The sequence below is a fragment of the Nannobrachium achirus genome (genome assembly GCF_963921795.1).
Source record: "Nannobrachium achirus genome assembly, chromosome: 1".
Classification (NCBI taxonomy): Eukaryota; Metazoa; Chordata; class Actinopteri; order Myctophiformes; family Myctophidae; genus Nannobrachium; species Nannobrachium achirus.
In genome coordinates, this window is record NC_137810.1 from 34,826,365 (window position 1) to 34,844,258 (window position 17,894).

The window sequence follows — 17,894 nt, forward strand, 5'->3', positions numbered from 1 at the left end:
CCCGCAGTACAGTATGGTTGTTACGACCTTATATGGCATCTAGAGGCTAGGAAGGAGTAACATGTCTAAAAAGTACCACAAAAAAAAGTTGACATTTATTATGATCAAATCTAAGTTTACAGAGGATAAATAAAAAACAGGGAAAGCTCAAAGCTTCAGGGTGGCCAAAGCCAAAATACACCCTACCTGAAAAGAACAAGCTAAACTACACCAAAAACAAAAATTACAATCTATGCTCCCTACCTAAACAAAACATGGTCAGAAAAGGGGGAATAAAATAAATGGCAGCACACCCCTACAGAGCTTCCCTTAGTATGAACACAAGAAAAGGTTTGAAAATACAACTAGAAAAGCAGTTCCTGCAGAAACTGCATAGGCTTGCTGAAAACACACAAAGTATATTATGTACAGTAGAAAATGTACACATCCCTCCTCAGACGGACTTTCGATTCAGCTCAATCCCAACAAGCAGTAATATTAAATGGTAGATAGAATTCATTTCCCAGAGGAATCCACAGGGAAACATTTTCTTTCTTCAAAAATCTCAAAAAGTATAATGATTTGTAAAGAAAAAAGTACAAGCAATAATAACTGCATAAAGCTGGAAAAGTTGAAGTTAGAACGAAATTGATAGCTAAAAGAATTTGGTAGTAGTAGGATGCCAAAGAAAGTGGCGGAATAAACAAATATAAATTGAGGCTAAAGCAAGCCCACAATAACATTTCTTAAAGGATTGCTTGTATTAGTCAGGATTTAAGTTTATCTTAAGAACCAAGCATAAGACATGGTGCACACAGCATACTAGGGATTGGACAATACTCAATATTATCGTTTATCGTGATAAAAAACAATCACGATAATCGTATCGTGGAGATTTAATGTATCGTGATATCGTCCTCCATCATGCAATGGGATCAATTCACCTTATAATTGCTGAGCTGCATATCCTGTACCACTTAAAACAAATGTGATGGCAAATGTTGGCGAGTTTGACACACCATGCCACTCCTCCAATCTCCACTGCCACACCCAGGGCTAAACCAGTATGTGGTCATATAGGGCCATAACAGTGTGCAAGAATAGAACAGGATACAGAATAAAAATATAAAAATACAACATTCTGGGAATGTCTGGGCGAGTGAACATTCGGCAGAAATAGGTGAACATTCGTCAGAAACAGTATTTAGGGTGTAAGTGGTTAATTGAAGTTAAAATTGAGCGGGTTGTTGGCCTCAGACCAAGCAGCGTGTTGTGCTCCATCCATCTCTGACGCTACTTGGTTGCCTGGGGCCAGAGCATGACTCGCTCCACCAATAGTAGCATTGCATTCAGTGCACCGGCGACTCTCCATTGCGCCTCCACACTCTGTTATAACATAGACATGGCCGTTGGTGCATTTGTACCAATGTCCAGGCTTCATTTTCATTGCTGACACAATCATCTTCCTCTCATCTTCGCTGATTCCTAATCCTAGGCGTGGAATCTTGTCATCCAAATCCTTCAACCCTTGTTTGACACGCACTTCGTCTTGCTCAGTGAATGGGCCCAGCTTTTCCAGAACCCCCCTGATAACTTCAATCTCCTGATCAACTATGGCACTTGGTTCTCTTCCAGTGTTGCAACGGGCTTCTAGCTTAGCCAAGAGGGCCAGCCTCTCCAGCTCACCCTGCAGATCCGAGGCCTGCTGGTCGTTGAATTTCTGCCTGACATCAAGGAGCCACTTCACCAATGTGTTAACTTTTGCCTCAAAGTGGACGCCTTGTACACTAGACATTTGCTCTTTTTGGATCTTCTTAAGCTTTCCAACTCTCTCAAGGAAGGCCATCTTGTTCTCCAGAACCCACAGATCCCTTTCTGTGAAATGGCAAGCACTCCTTTCAATTTCACATTCAATGTAGTTCAAGGATTCTATTGGGAGGTACTGTTTAAGCCCCCACTTCTCTCCCCATTGCTTCTCCAGGGTCATCTTCTTCTGTACAATGTCTACTAGACAGCCATTGATCTTCTCTTTTACTTTCTCTATCTCAGTCAGACTGCGGTTGATGTGAGTTCCATAACGGAGGTTCTTCCGGACTGGAGTTCTACACTTAGGGCAGTCTTTCAGCTTTATGGCCACCTCCTCTCCTTTGTTAGCCTGTCGGTTGTCATCCATCCCCATGTACGTGTCCATAGCCGATGATTCAATGATATGTCCACAGTCTTCGAGTTGAACGAACAAAGCATCAGGATCGTCCTCAGAGCCAAAGAAAATCTCTGTGACCTTATCACGATGACAGATGCGACATCTGTTTGGACACTTCTCTCCACAGAGGCCTATGCAGGGGTGGCCACAGTAAAGGATCTTGTTACAGGGCCGATCACAAGGTAGACGATCACATGGCTCGTGACAAAGCTTAGTACACCTTTGGTGAGGGCACCGCCAAGCACAGGGCTCAATGCAAGGTGCACACGGCTGGCCACATTGGTTCTTACACTTGCTGTGGATGCAGCGGTTTTCACAAGGCCTGCGACAGGAAGGGCAATCGGGAAGGCATGGCTCCCGGCACTTATGGGAGCAGATCAGAAGACGCTCACACTGGTGTGCACACATTTGATGGTAGCGCCCCTGGTGGCAACGGTGGCAAGTACCTTTACAAGTGTGACCACATTTTAACTGCTGGTTACATGGGGCGCTGCAGTTAGGCTTGTCTTCTGCTGTATTGAAATAGCAGCTGTCTAACTTGTTGTGACCACACTTAAGTGCTAAGGTGACTTTCACCCTGCACTTACTGGTGCATGGCGCCCCACAAACGGAAGTGCATGGGTGCAGACATTGGAGCATCTTCTGGCAGGGCTTCTGACATACAAATGTATCTAGATCCTGGTGGCAAGGCATCCTCTGTTTGTGCTGACACTTTGGTATGGTCTTCTCAACCTTCACTGGGCACTCCTTGGGGCATTCTTTGTGGCACTCATATGGGCACCTATGTTTAAGGTCACAGAGAACCTTCTGACACTTCTTAAGACACTTGTACTTCTTGTGGTCGCGGTCATAAGGGTGGCAGACACTTGCACAAACATGGCCACATTCCAAACGGAACTCACAAGGTAGTTTGCAGCCTCCCTCTGGGGCTTTGTTGAAATCTGCAGCACAGGAGACTGTGACCTGACGCTCTGGGTGGTTCTCACAGCAGAGTGTGAGAGCCGTCCCCATCTGGCCCTTCTCTCGCAAAGTGTGGAAGATGTTACTCCACAGTTTGACTTTGCCCAGCATTGCACTGTTGCCAATGCAGTAGAGGCCTTTCTTGGCACGCGACAAGGCAACACAAACACGGTTGGGGATATTCAGAAAGCCGACCTTACCCTGTGGATTGCTGCGGACCAGAGATAGCAGGACAATATCGTTCTCTTCCCCTTGGTACTTATCAACCACATGTATTTTGACCCCTGAAAAGGCCTTGGAGGGCATAAGTGTGCGCAAGCATTGGAACTGGCCGGTGTAGGTTGTGAGGATGGTTATTTGCTCTGGTTTGTAGCCCTGAAAGAGAAGATACTGGCACAAGGAAACTACAAACTTGGCTTCATGCTTGTTCTGGTGACTCTTCCCATCTCTGATCTCTTCTTCTGGGTGACTGTGCTCCACAAAGAATAGATTGGCATTTAGGCCCTGCAAGGCAATAATTAGCATGAAATTGTGTTGTCATATATTCATGGTATGGTATTATATGACATTCATAAAATGATATGACCTAAATGGGGAGGAGGGGGGGTTCAAAGAAGGAATAAAGCAAGCTAATCATTTTTTTCTACATTGTTGACTCACCCTCCATCTGACATTTATCAAAGAAAAACATGATTTTGACTTATTGTTGTTGTGCATTTATTAAAACCAGACTTAATGGACTTAAAAGCCGGAGAGCACACGCAGGTGCTTTTATGTCAGTGTGGGCTGGTAAACAACTATGTGATGCTGGGAGCCAGGAGAAAGCCAGGAGACCTGATATGGACGTGAATGAAAAACAAACCTTGATGTTTTCGTAGGCCAAAACAGAGGGGTGGTTCTGTAGCTCATCGTAGATGTGTGGAGTCAAGAGACAGGCAATGTCTGGCCTCATACGATGCTACAGAGCAGGAAGGCACCAGCACACATTACACACACATACACACATAACAGGGATGAATCCATCCAAAGTAACAAATATACATTACTCTTTGAATCCCCATATTTATATAGATTAGCATTAGTAATAAAGTGATTGATTGGCTGATTTATGAAAAGAAGCACCAACCTGGTAGTTGAGTCTAACATAGGGAAAGTTCATCTTGATCAATCTCTCAAACATGGACACCTCCAGGTTAAAGTTCTTGGCCAGATCATATACCGTAGCACTAGGCCGTAGCTGAAGAAAGACATAGAATAGAGGTCAGTTCATATACTGTAGAATCGGGGAGTAACTGATGAAACATACAGTGGATTAGAGCAGGGATTCACAATCTTATTTTTAATGTCAAGGACCCACAGTTTATATATGCATTTAGCAAAATTATAATCTGGGACCCCAATCTACACTGTGTTAATTCAACTCTGGACTGAGTTTGTTCAAATGTACATCTGTATGCTTTCAGAGTTACAGGCCTGTAAGGGTCCATTTGGTTCCTTACCAGCAATCATTTAGCTGGGGACCACCTGTATCCTCCAATTTCCCACATATTATGCAAAAATATAATGATTTCTTTCAGGCAGAATCACGACCCATGATCTTATCACAATCTATTTATTATGTTGTTTTTTAGGATTATTATTTTATTTGATTATTAATCAAATATACAGTATGATTATTCATTATATATATATATATATATATATATATATATATATATATATTCATACAGTGTACTGACCAACCGACTGACTGACCAACATGCAACAAGTTCTGAGCTTCTAGATCGCCCTTTTCCGAACAAAGAATCTTGAAGGATCTTGATAAATCTTCCCTTATGGGGGTCTCTGCCACAACATATTTTCAGATTGGGGTCCGTGGCCAAATCCATCAATTTGGGGGGCTTTGACAAAAAGTGCTAGAGAACCAGTGACATGTGTCACCGTACTGTTGGTTTTACAGGCAAGCTGTGGTTTCTGACCTGCTGGTGGTCTCCGATGAGGATCAGATGCTGGCAGCCTTGGCTCAGTGTGGTGATAGTGTGGGCTTCCAGCACCTCGGCAGCCTCCTCTACGATCACCAGTCTTGGCTGCACTTCCTGGAGAGCCTTCCGGAACTTGGCTGCTCCTGTTGTCGTCATGCCGATGACCTGATGTACACATTGTTTGCTTGTTTGTCCCTGACAGTGACACTTGTTGACCATCAATATCAATATAATATATAAATAATGTATGAACAATAAAAAGTGAATAGTTAAATAGTCTAATTTATATTTCACTTTTGAAATGTGCAGCCTTAAGTATCTAACACACATTTAGGCTAAACAAAATAATGCTTAAAATCTTCTACCACACACAAGTTGAGAAACTGAAGCCCTGCTGCTTAGATTTACCATTGCATGTTATTAGATCTGCAATATTTCGGACTACGGATGAGAATTTGCCTCCTTGCTAACTCTGATGTATTTGCACTGCATTCCAACTCCACTGCTGTAGTATTGTTGCTTTGTTCATTAATATGTACTGTGCCATCCAAATAAACAAAAAAAGGAAAAGTAAATTATTACATTGCTGCTATAGTTACTAGCATTACTGTACCTTGGCCGTCTTGAGGACCCAGAGACTCTCATGCCGTCGTACGTCAGCTAGTCTGTCGACAGCATTCTGATAGTCCTGCTCAGACTGCAGGGCTTCGGTGCGTTTCCCTACTCTGTAGCGTGCAATCCACAACCTGCAGACAAGAAATACATAGTAGTCAAAGTTGTGACAACTGACTCAATAACCACTCCGAATTTGCAGCTGGTGACGTGACAAAAAAGTAGGTTGAAAAAAGCCAATGTCATGTTTTGTTTGATAGGCAATGGCTTTAAAAAAACAGCCAAACACATTAATCTCTTGGAAAGATAAAGTGTTTTTGCCAACTCATAATTAAGAGCAAGTAAACAGTATTTGTAGATTTTGCAGTGTTATTTCCACGGTGGCAGGAACTTTCAGCGTTCTATCGTGGCTGTCTGAGGTAAGGTCCACTGGGATCGTGTTTCCTGTGATTAGTTGACTTAATTATATACACAGGGAATAGACACCAGTTCAGTGACAATGAGGATGCTGCCAGTGCCAGGGATGAGGTGGACAAGAGAGAGGAAGGAGAAAACATAGCAATGACTAGAAAATGTTTTGAGTCAAGCATAGCAGTTTGCCTAGATACGTGTACACATGTTGAACACATGCTAAGTGGCCTCTGCAGGTTGACAATGAAACAATATGCAACAAGTTCTAGCTGGGACCCACGATAAACCCTTGTTCAAAATATTTTGGTATTATGTTTATCTGTTCAGAACGTATGTGCATGTTTTGAGACGGGTCATACTCACTGACAAGCCAAAAGTGAATCAGTTCTAATTTGGCACAGGACAACCTTTCCACCAGGTTTTGTGCAAATCCATTCATAACTGATACAGTAGATATCTTGCTAACAGACAGGCAGACAGACATATGGACAGACCTAAAATTACCTTGCCTGGCATTGCCAGCCTCTATCACACACTTCGTTTTGGGAAGAGAGTCTGGGATTTCAGGAAGAGTTTTCATTTCTGGGGTTTGCCCCAAACCACGTGCCCCAAGCTTACAGAAACCATGTGCCCCAAGCATACAACCCTGATTGGCCAACCCTTGAAGCTGTTTGAGGAAATAGAATCTCAATGGATCGGTGCCAGACCGTACTACAACACCACTACCGCCAGGGGGTGCTGTTGTGTTCTGTCTGGTTTATTAACCAGGAAAAAAATTACCTCCTTGGTAAGAGGTAACACAACAAAGGCTAGACATAAAAGAAGAAGAGAAATGAAAGCAATAGTGGACATACAAAAACGAAAGATCGGTGGAGATGGTCAGTAGTCAGAAAAAAGGCAGTAGAGATAGCGAGTCCTACCAATAGAGTCTCCATCTGTCTGGAAGACTAAGAGCCCAAACATCGAAAATTGTTTGCTCCTCTTCTTCACTCATGGCTGAGCTCTTGCCTAGCTCTTCCTTGATATTGCTCTCCATCTTTTTCATCTGCTGCCGTTGCATCTAGGCAAACATACAGGAGCATTGTGTGATTTGAACTGAAGCCATTTGAATTTTGACAGTGTGGTTTCAACGGGGGCTCTTTGAGAACCACTGGTATCAACAATACAGGGCTGTGAGGATGTAATAGCTTTGTAAACTGAGAGTTGAAGCCATTTAAATCCAGGGCCAGCAGCTGAAATCTAGCATACAAGGCTACACAAGATGTAAATGTGACTTATATTCGCATTATCCTGCATTTAAATGGAGACGCATCAGTGAAGCAGTCAGACAACTCAGGGCAGTGTGCCACCCCGATCAGGTGATCAGTCACATGCTCTCTTCGCCTGATCAGGGCTGGTTTTTAAACCTCTCTGCCTACTTCTTCATTCTGGCTGTGCTGCTGCTCTGCTGCTGCATGTCCACTGACTCGGGAGAGTGTTTTCTGCAGGTCTTTCAGTCCGAGTGTATCAAAGGGTGCGTTCGGAAATGCGCACCGGGTGTGTGCTCAGTGTAGTGAATGCCTAAACCCAACCCTAATCCTAACCCTAACGTCAGTAAAACTATGCCTAAACCCAACCCTAACCCTAACCTCAGTAAAACTATGCCTAAAACTAACCCCAACCCTAACCCTAACCAGACCCGGTGCGCATTGCCAGATAAACCAATAACACATGTCTGTTGTACTTCCTTGTTTACATTCACTATTGCAGTGTGGCTCGGCTCTAGTCTACAGCGTGAGCAGATGTGAGGCAGTGACATCACATGTGTTCGTGTCGTTTCCTGCGTTTTTCCTGTTCACCTGGAGACACAAGGCGGATCGTCTTGAAAGATTTCCACTCTGGAAGGTGGTTTCACTTTGAGGCGTTTTCAATCCCCCAAAACGCTATTGTCCTCTAATCAGATGGCATATCTGACATTCTATTTTGCCGTTTTCTCAGAGAGCTTTTTCCAGAGAGCTAACATTTTCTTTTACCTGGAAGCCGTCTTCGCTCAGCTCCACCTGTATTTCAGCATCCTCAAACATCGTGGCCACCAACATTTCTTGAACTCCTCTACGGGTCTCCTCCATGACCCTGGACATCTCTTTGTCTCTTTCACTTCTGTGATCTGTGTCTTCAATGTATCGTTCAGCCTGGATCAAATCTGCCATCTCCGCAATGTCAATCATTTCATCGTCCTCCTCCGTCTCCATAGCTGGAAGAAATCCAAATAAAATCTGATACAAAGCTGCTTTCTTTTTTGCACTTAATTCAAAGCACAGCTTGTGTGCCGGTATTTCTAGTACATTATCAGTACAAACACTCATAGCAACAATAAAGAGGCATAAAATGGTGGAATCATGAAGGAAAATAAATCCCTCCAGGCAATCAGGTTATGAACGATTGACACTGTAGGCCTATTACCTGTCTGCCTACAGTGCCTATGGTGTTTCTTTGGGTGTGATGTCTTTTACCCTGCTGTATCTACAGTACTTTTCAATCTTATTATGCCTTCTTATCCTGCTTTGTTCAGTAATGGCAACACTTTAAAACCTCACCTGTGTTTCTATTTGCCTCCTCTGTCGCCCTCTGCTGGAAGACAGTCGAAACAATCCCCAACCACTCCATTATCAGACAGGGTTTCTTCTCACCAAAGAAGATCTCATCCTGCCCAGTCTTGGCAAAAGAGAAAGCATTTTGAATTAATGTCCCACATGAGTGTCAATAAATCAAGCCATGTGTTTGTTTTGTTTTGTGACTCACGTGCACAGCTGGGCAGTGCCCGTGGTGCAGGCTGAGCCACTGTGCTTCTGAGATGAAGCACTCTAGGAAAGCTTCTCTGATGACCCCTTTCACACTGCACTCCAGCTTCACCTCCTGATTCTGGATCTCTAACTCCGTCTTATGCAGCGCACTGTAGATCTGACAGAAGTATGAAAACACAAGCTAAACCACAATAATGGTATCAACCAGGTGAAACATAGATAGTGTCCATATTCTGAGAATGTCATAATTAGGAAAGCATACCGCGAAAACTCCATGCCATGCCATAGAAATATCAAATGCTAAATTAGTAGATTGACAAGATCGACAAGCTCACAGCAAGTCGCTGGGATTAAGTGCTTACATTAAAGAGGTTGTGCCATAGTTTTGTACGTTTTCTGTTTTGTATGTCGATAGAGTTTCTGTACACCTTCCTCCAAGTATAATCATAATACCCTATGATCATGTTTTAGGGGGAAAAAATCACAGCACTCCGCCTTTGAGGGGAAGATTTGCTCTGACACCTTTTGTCAGAGGAAGAGTAATGTTAAACAAAATCATAATTTCCTCACACCAACTCACCCGATGGTACGCAAGTCTCAGGTGGCGCGGCAACATGCGTCTAGACTTCAAAGAGTGGATCAGTTCCCGCAGATTGAAGCGCTTCAGGACCTCACTGCTGCTGCGGCCTCCTACTCTGACAATACCATCTGGCAGGAATTTATGGATACCTGTGTGACAGGAGTATTATGCTCATGTTAAGTTAGCTGAGCTCATGGCATCAAATCAAAATAAAAAAACGAAAATAAGCTTTGGAATGGATTTCCGTAATGGAACCCCATCAAGGTTGTCAAACTTGTATAACTGCACAGCATTGTGGATTAACCACATAAACCCTGGAATCCATGTTCTTGACATGACATTATACAGTGGGTGGAAAAAGCACATCTACAAGCTTGTCTTTTGGATCAGGTTTAGAGCTCTGGGCACTCTGGTCAAAAGTATATAAGGTTTAAGTGGTTCATTTAGTTGCAATTGAGAAAAAGAACTCATTGAATGACTTACCCTCAAGGAACTGATCCAGGGCGTGGTTAGTATAACACACCACCAGCATGGGTGCATTACCTATTAGCTTACTACTCCAAAGGCTTTTATTTGTCAACAGGGCCTGAGCAATCTTCAGTCCAACAAAGGTCTTCCCTGGAGACACAAGAAGGGATATTATCCTATATTAAAATTGTTTAAAATATGGGCATAAAAAGAAAAGGGATTGAAAGATACAGATACCTCCATATGGGCAGAGATCTTTGAAAATACCTCGTAATGCCTTACCAGTACCAGGAGGTCCCTGTATGATGGCCAGCTCCTTGGTGAGGGCCAGCTGAAGGGCTCTCATTTGAGACTCATCCAGCCCAAGCTCCTCCATCTTGGGCCACTCCTCTGGCTTCAGACAGTGGAAGGGCTGAATATTGCCCTTGTATTCAGGATCCGCAATGTCTGACAGTTTGTAAGAATCATCGTTGTTTAGATAGGCTGGGGGGAGCACATCAGATTGGCAGTCCACAATGTACCTACAGTATAAGAGATGTACATGTAAGAGTTAAAGATTGGACTTTTACTCTTACAGGGACTTACATGGAAAGATTGGACTTTATGAGGAAATGGGAATGATGAGACCTAAAGAATCTGTGGTATGACATCATGTGTAGAGTATTGATTATGATGCTTGGTAAACTGGACATAACTGATAACCAATTTTACAACTGTAGTTTGGTTTACAGCTGTTGGAGTCATTTCAGTTAGGAATTAAAATAAACTTATGTTTTAATACTTTTACAGTGTTGATTGACTGGATTAAATCACCCTTTACTTAGGAACTACTAATAATATTAGTCAATATTGACACAATTATTCTGGAATGTCATTTTTTAATGACTGGAGAAAGTCTAAATCTAAATGCTCACAAGCACACACACACGCACGCACACCCTCGAACCTCTGGAAGGGCAGGTGGGCCTCCTCTTGCTCCTGCAAGCCTTCTAGCACATGGCGGTAGGCTTCAAAGTAGGCAGTGGTCTCCACCATCAGGAAGGACTGGTCTGTCTAAAGGATCATGTAATTTGTTTTACTCTAGTCTATAGTATCATACAATATGATACTTTGTAGAGTGAATATGTACAAAGGATGGAGAAACTGTGCAGCAAGTAGACATATTTTATGTGGAGTTAAGGCAAATGTAATACTTTGTCACTCGACCAAAATGGCACAGACTGAAGATGTATTATTGTCATGCTACAATGCATAAGCTCTAACATGTATTACACAGCTTTTCTGTATCTTTCTTTAGATAAGAAAATTACAGGGTCAGCATTTGAATAAAACAGTGACGATACATTGCTTTGTTGGTGACCTTATGCATCCTTAGCAACTGTCAATTACTGTACCCTGTCCAAATATTCCACTAAATATGCCAAACACACTGTAGGGTCCCACCTGCATTTTCACCAGCTTGTCTCTGCTCTCCCCTGAGAAGATAAGCTGGACCCGGCCATGCTGCAGTTCATTAGGGTCACTATGTGACACCGTGGCAAACAGGAAGGTCTCAAAGTTATCACACGAAAGACAGACCAGGGACCCGTAGATTAGCCTCTTCGAATTCTGCCAGCGTACAAACTATTGGGAGAAAGAATGTGTGGTAGGGGGTGTATTCTTTGAGCATGTCAATATAGGTGGAAATGTTACAAAACTTTAATATCGAAAATGGATGATCTACAAGCTCAGTTATTTGTCATGTTTTTGCACCATTGTACAACAAAGTATAGCTTAAGTGGTTAATCAGACTACCGTATTTTCCGGACTATAAGGCGCACCGGACTATAAGGCGCACATAATAGATGCTACCGTTGCGTTATGCATCCAACAGATGGAGCTGTGCTAAAGGGAATGTCAATGTCAATTAATGATCCATATATAAGGCGCACTGGACTATAAGGCGCACTGTAGTTTTTTGAGAAAATTAAAGGCTTTTAAGTGCGCCTTATAGTCCGGAAAATACGGTAATTGATTTAACTGAATATAAAATAAATCTATCACCATTGTTTTGCGTTGATTCAGCGTTTCTTGATTTTTTGATTAATTAAACAATGTATTGATAATAGTCGCAGGCTCTCAGCCCTAATCAATTCCATAAAGAAATCTAACAAATGTGAAAGCATACGAGAAGACGTTCATGTAAATCCATCCAGGTACTGACCTTAAGAGGCTCAGGGTCAAACTGAACAATGAAGGCTATGCCATCCAGCGTACATTTTGTCCCCACCAGACGGGTGTCAAGGTACACTCTGATGTCATCAAAGGATGCATTCTTGGGCGTGTTGTCATTCCTCCCCATGTCCCTTTGGTTCTGAAGTAGTTGCTGGATCCCCTCGCGAAGCGGTCGCACAAAGTCCTCTCTCAGCAGCCGGAAGTGTGTGTCAAGGTAGACGTGGGTGCTGGCGTAGCGACACGAGGTGAGATTGGGTCTAAGGAAGGGCCTCTGTTCCTCATGGAACTCCTCAGGCGTAGGGTAGATGGGCAGGGTCCTGAAGTTCTGCTGCTCGTCCACACCTAGTGAAAGTGGCCATACAGTATACAGTGCTAGTGAGCTGTTCTGTAACCTGGGTATAAGCACTTTTCAAGCTCTTCGGAGGAATTTAATGTATAGATTTATGTGTCGTTTGAATGAGTCGCAAAACTCTATTATTGGGTTGTTGATCAACCCCTGCCTCAGTACTACCCGGTACCAGTCTCCTTTCTGGGAACACTGGTACGATTGTCTTGTGTATAGATGATGTTTTATTTATGATTCTGTACAGTTTTTATTTTTATTTTTATTTTATGTGTTTTTATGTGTCTTGTTATTAATGGACCCTGTGTCTTCTTTTTTTTTTTTTTATATATATCTTTATTCATGTCACATATGTTTCAACATTGTACATCAAACAAGTCAATATTGCAAAGACATTCCTTTTCTTTTTTTTTCCCCCTTTTCCCCAACCCTCCCCCCATGTTGCTATCATTAATCACTCCTTGAAACAATAATAAAGACAGTAACAATAAAATAAATACAAAACAACAAATCAGCGTACACAATATGCACGATAGTAAAGAAAAATAGTTACACAAACAAAGTTAACCCTGTGTCTTCTAAATAAAGTTGATTGATTGATTGATTGTAGATTTCATTTATATGATTGGTTTGACATTTCTATTTACTATTTACCGGGCATTTCCTTGATGTGTTGTGTGCAGCTTGTTTATTGCCAGAGGTGGTTCTGTTTCATGATGTCATAAATGTGGAGCTGTGAACTGTGTTTGGTCTACTTTTTAGGACGGACGAACGGATCGACACACGCAGGCACGCACACACACACACACACACACACACACACACACACACACACACACACACACGCTATTCTACACAACTTGGCCTTTTTTACGAGTATTTTATCTAAATGTTACGGTCAATAAAGGCTTATACTAAAGCAGTATTCATATGATTGTCCCTCAGGGGACATTGCCTACCTGGGTTCTCTCCAGCACCGTGCAGAAGGCTATAGGAGTTTTTGTCTGAACGGAGGGTCCCATCCCTGGATTTCTCTTGAAGATGGTTGACCAGGCCCTGGAGTTCCTGCAACTTCTCCTCTGTCTGAGGGCTGATGTCCACCCCAGATGCCTTGAGGTTGTTGATGGAGTTTGGAAACAGCATGACCAGCATTGACACTGACTGGACAGAACTGGAAGGGAATGTTTTGAGCACCTGGAACCAAGCGGATAATATTTAAGTAAACTGCAGAGGATATCAAGCCTAAAAGGAGGAACAATAATTCAATATACAGAAAAAACAGGCTGAACATTTTATCCAAACAAAATTACTTAATAATCATGTCAAATTTGCACAAGGAGCTTTGAATGGAAATGAAGTAGTTTTACAAACCATATCTCTGTAAGACAAGGACGCAATTACCTCAAAGACAACCGCCAGGATGTTGTCCATATGCAGTGGGTACTGATTCCTGCGGACAGGGCTTGACTCTGAAGCCATGTTCACCACATAGTGTGGCAGAATGGTGCGGAGGAAGCCTGAGTTTTTCACTGTGTCAGCCAGGTGTAGTAGAGTGGCCCTGTCTGTCTGTGCCTGAAAGGCCTTGCACAAGACCAAGCAGAGGAGCTGGACGAGGTCCTGTCTGATCTCCCTCTCATTCAGCAGGGCTTGCAGAGCCAGGTTAGAGGACAGGGAGATGGCCACCAGGGCTGGATCTTTCCCAGATAGCTCTTCTAATGTTTTGTAGCCCAGTCGAGGACCGTGTGGGGTGCCATCCCTGCTCATAGAATCGGAACTGTCCCAATTCCTCTTGCGTCTTCCACCAACATCGCCACCTCTTCTCTCACCACCCCGTCTACCCCCAGGCCCTATGTCCCCTCTCTCTCTTTCTCTTACAGCTATATTACCCCATCCTCCATATCTTCCTCTCGCTGCACCTCTGCCTCTTTCACCCCATCCCTCACTTCTTCCTCCTCTGTCTCCCCTTCCAAACTCCCTTTCTCTTTCTCTTCCTCTGTCCACTCCTTCTCTGCCTCCCCCTCTTTGCACACCTCCTCTACCTCTCCACCTGTCCACACCTCCTCTGTCCACACCTCCTTTACCTCTCCACCTGTCCACACCTCCTCTGTCCACACCTCCTCTACCTCTCCACCTGTCCACACCTCCTCTGTCCACAACTCCTTTACCTCTCCACCTGTCCACACCTCCTCTGTCCACACCTCCTCTACCTCTCCACCTGTCCACACCTCCTCTGTCCACACCTCCTCTACCTCTCCACCTGTCCACACCTCCTCTGTCCACACCTCCTCTACCTCTCCACCTGTCCACACCTCCTCTGTCCACACCTCCAGCCTCTGTCACTCTTCTGTCTACATCTAGCTCTCCCCTTTCCCTGTTACTTGCACCACTGTGCCTACTCCTGCTTCGTTTTCGTTTAGTGCCCTTCCTTGCTTCGTCATTCCCTCCTGCAGCCAAACCTGCAGGGGCAGCACTCTCTCTGCTGTTTGAGCCTTCCCTTCCACCCTCATCATCAATAATTGTCCATTTGTCAACAACTGTCCATTGTCCATCATCAATGTTATCTGTAGGAAAAAGCAACATTACGTTAGTTAGACAATGATGAAATTCAAGGGGAAGCCAGTCTGATTACCTTATTTACCTTTCCACGAACTCTTTGCTCTTACCTCTTTCATGTTCAGGTCTAACTCTCGATGAAGGTTTGTCCATGGCTGCCCATGAATATTGATGACTTTGAAGGATGCTCACACTGGCATTCTATGAGTGAAGAAGGAGGACAGCCTCAACATGTAATGTATAGCCTACAAAACAATACATCAAAGTTGGATCTCAGACACAGGCTCATTGCACTCAATATATGGGCCTAGCCATAGGTATCAATTATCCTAACCTTGACATGAGCACCATTTATCATCAGAAATGTATTTCAGAATCACTTTCAAGAGAACAAGCGCACACATGTTCATCTGCATACTTTTGCATCTAGTGAAGTGAGGTTTTGCTGTATTTTCACTGCACCAGAATAGATGATTTTGACTCAACCATTATATGGGCATGTGCGCCACCTGCTGGACTCCAAAAGTAAATGCAAGTGAATAGGTTTCATTTCACCAGAAATCATGTAATGATACAGCGCACAAGCAGCAGGAACTCAGAACTTAGAATGCAATTATTTGTTTGATACGCCAAAGGTGAAAACATTTTAAACACCACATAACATCTACTGTATACGCCCATATGTTCATATGACGATGACAATACATTTCTAACTAAACAAACAGCATCAGATTATTATTTTTTTTTTTTTTTGCTGCAAATACATTTATGTCCTACCCACAGTGTTTTGCATTGCTCTGTTCAGTTCTTCATAAAATAGCCAAACAGTACCGTCTAAATAATGATAATAAATAACAACAACAACAACAACAACAACAAACAACAATGACTCACCTAACGAGGAGCCTTAAAATACGTCTATCTCTATTCTCTACCAATCACAGGGAAACTGAACACTTTCATGAGATTTCGCTAAGAGCATCCTACTGGAGAGCGGCTAAAGCTCTCAAGTCTCAACCAGATGATGAGATGAAGTGCTTTTCAAATTAACAAAGCAGAGAGGGCGCTGTTTTTCCCTTTTCTTTGACGATGGGTTCCCAGATTGTTCAGTCAGATGTCAGGCAGCTTTGTACTGCCGAGCCTTTGGTACGGTACAGGAAAATGATTTTGATGACTTGGAAATCGAAACCGTGGCGTTGTCTGTCAGCTATGCACGTAGGCTACGCCTACTTGTATTCTCTTCTCAGACAGACACCATGGTGTACTGCTATTTTCAAGGAAGATATTGAATCAGATGTAGAGCCAAAACAAAAAGTAAGTAGAAAGTATAGAGGAATAGAGCCCTGTACTACATGTAGGCCATCTACATCTCCTATTTTCAGGTGAACAGCCGAAAATAGGAGATGTAGTTGAGCTTGTAGATCTGCTACTTTCAGCAAATATATTTGGTGTAGTAGGGCCTTTAGAGGGAATAAAGGAGAGGTGGTCTAGTAAAGGCCAAATGCCAGGGCAGGAAGACCATCAAATAAAACAAGATTTTAGTCCATTGAAAAGATGTGTTGACTTTAAGGGTTAGGGATGATAACCTAATCTGCAATGAAATAGATAAATGATGGTATTACAATTACAATCTGATCCTTGCTCAGCCCTGCACCAATCAAAGTCACTGGAATCTCAACAAAAGAAACTGGTGTCTACATGACAAGAAAGAGACACTGGTGATACTGTCTACATATTGACAAGAAAGAGACAGAGGAGAAAGTGGTACAGTCAGCTGGGGCATTAAGGCCATTGTGGCCTCAGGTCATGCCATTGGTTTAAAGCATTTAAAACATATTGGTTTTATAAGGAGAGGCCTTCTGTATCTCTGTGTGTCATGAATGATAATGTTATTGGATGAAGTCATTCAACTGTTGTAACTAATGAACACTCTTACGGGTCTGTCTTGTGCAAATGGAACCATAATGTATTAAAAGGGGGTCTATGGCCAGGGATTGCCCATAAGTCCTACATCTCATTAGTCCTACATCTCATTAGTCCGAATTTAGTTAGGGTTAGGTTTTAGGGTTAGGTTTAGGCATAGTTTTACTGAGGTTAGGGTTAGGGTTAGGGTTTGGGTTAGGTTTAGTCATAGTTTTACTGAGGTTAGGTTTAGGTTTAGGAACAGCATTTTTCACCAGGTTAACATCACCAGATTCTGACTAATGGGATGTAGGGTAAGGGTTACAATGAGATTTCGGACCAATGCCATGACACCCTATGGCCTATGGCCTTATACACATCACATTTTGTGTCCTTACAATTCAAAAGTTCAACTGAACTAAAATATATTTTGTCCAGCTTGAGGCTTTGATTTCAAAGTGACATACAAGCGTAACATTCATAGAGGAGGTGATCTTGGAGACATCTATTTGGGTGGGTCAGTGCGTCTCCACCAACTATCAGGTGACAGAAATGACTGGAGCCTCGCTATACACCTGCTGACCTGGTCCCCCAACCTGACACCTTCATCATCTCCTTCACATACACAGACAGTTGCGAGTGCTAAATAATCTCAGTCCTGGAGATAATAATGTTACGGCAGGTGGAGGAAATCTACAGTATACAAGCAAGGAGATGTTGTGAGCCAGCTTCTCAAGACTTTCCAGCCAAGACTCACACAAAAACCTTGAACAGATATAAACTTTAAAAGGTCAAATGCAAATTAGCAGCCCATTGTAAAACTTTATAGCAGAACTGTAAAAGTCTGTAAAATGTCATGTTAAACTACAGTCATGCAGCCCCATGTTCTGGTACATATTTGTAC

At 42.9% G+C, this 17,894-nt stretch overlaps 1 protein-coding gene across 1 annotated transcript; it reads right to left on the minus strand.

Moving 5' to 3' along the window:
* Positions 1 to 1,069: 1,069 nt before the first annotated feature.
* LOC308287347 (NFX1-type zinc finger-containing protein 1-like) lies at positions 1,070 to 14,299 on the minus strand (the record flags this gene model as incomplete). The annotated part of the gene is made up of 17 exons (XM_080728493.1): positions 1,070 to 3,646; positions 4,005 to 4,100; positions 4,269 to 4,379; positions 5,122 to 5,289; positions 5,738 to 5,870; positions 7,068 to 7,207; positions 8,160 to 8,380; positions 8,724 to 8,841; positions 8,929 to 9,087; positions 9,511 to 9,659; positions 9,994 to 10,128; positions 10,261 to 10,499; positions 10,925 to 11,031; positions 11,422 to 11,601; positions 12,182 to 12,534; positions 13,513 to 13,729; positions 13,937 to 14,299. The coding sequence occupies 17 exons, from the start codon at positions 14,297 to 14,299 to the stop codon at positions 1,199 to 1,201; spliced, it is 5,337 nt and encodes a 1,778-aa protein (XP_080584619.1). The 3' UTR covers positions 1,070 to 1,198.
* Positions 14,300 to 17,894: the final 3,595 nt, after the last annotated feature.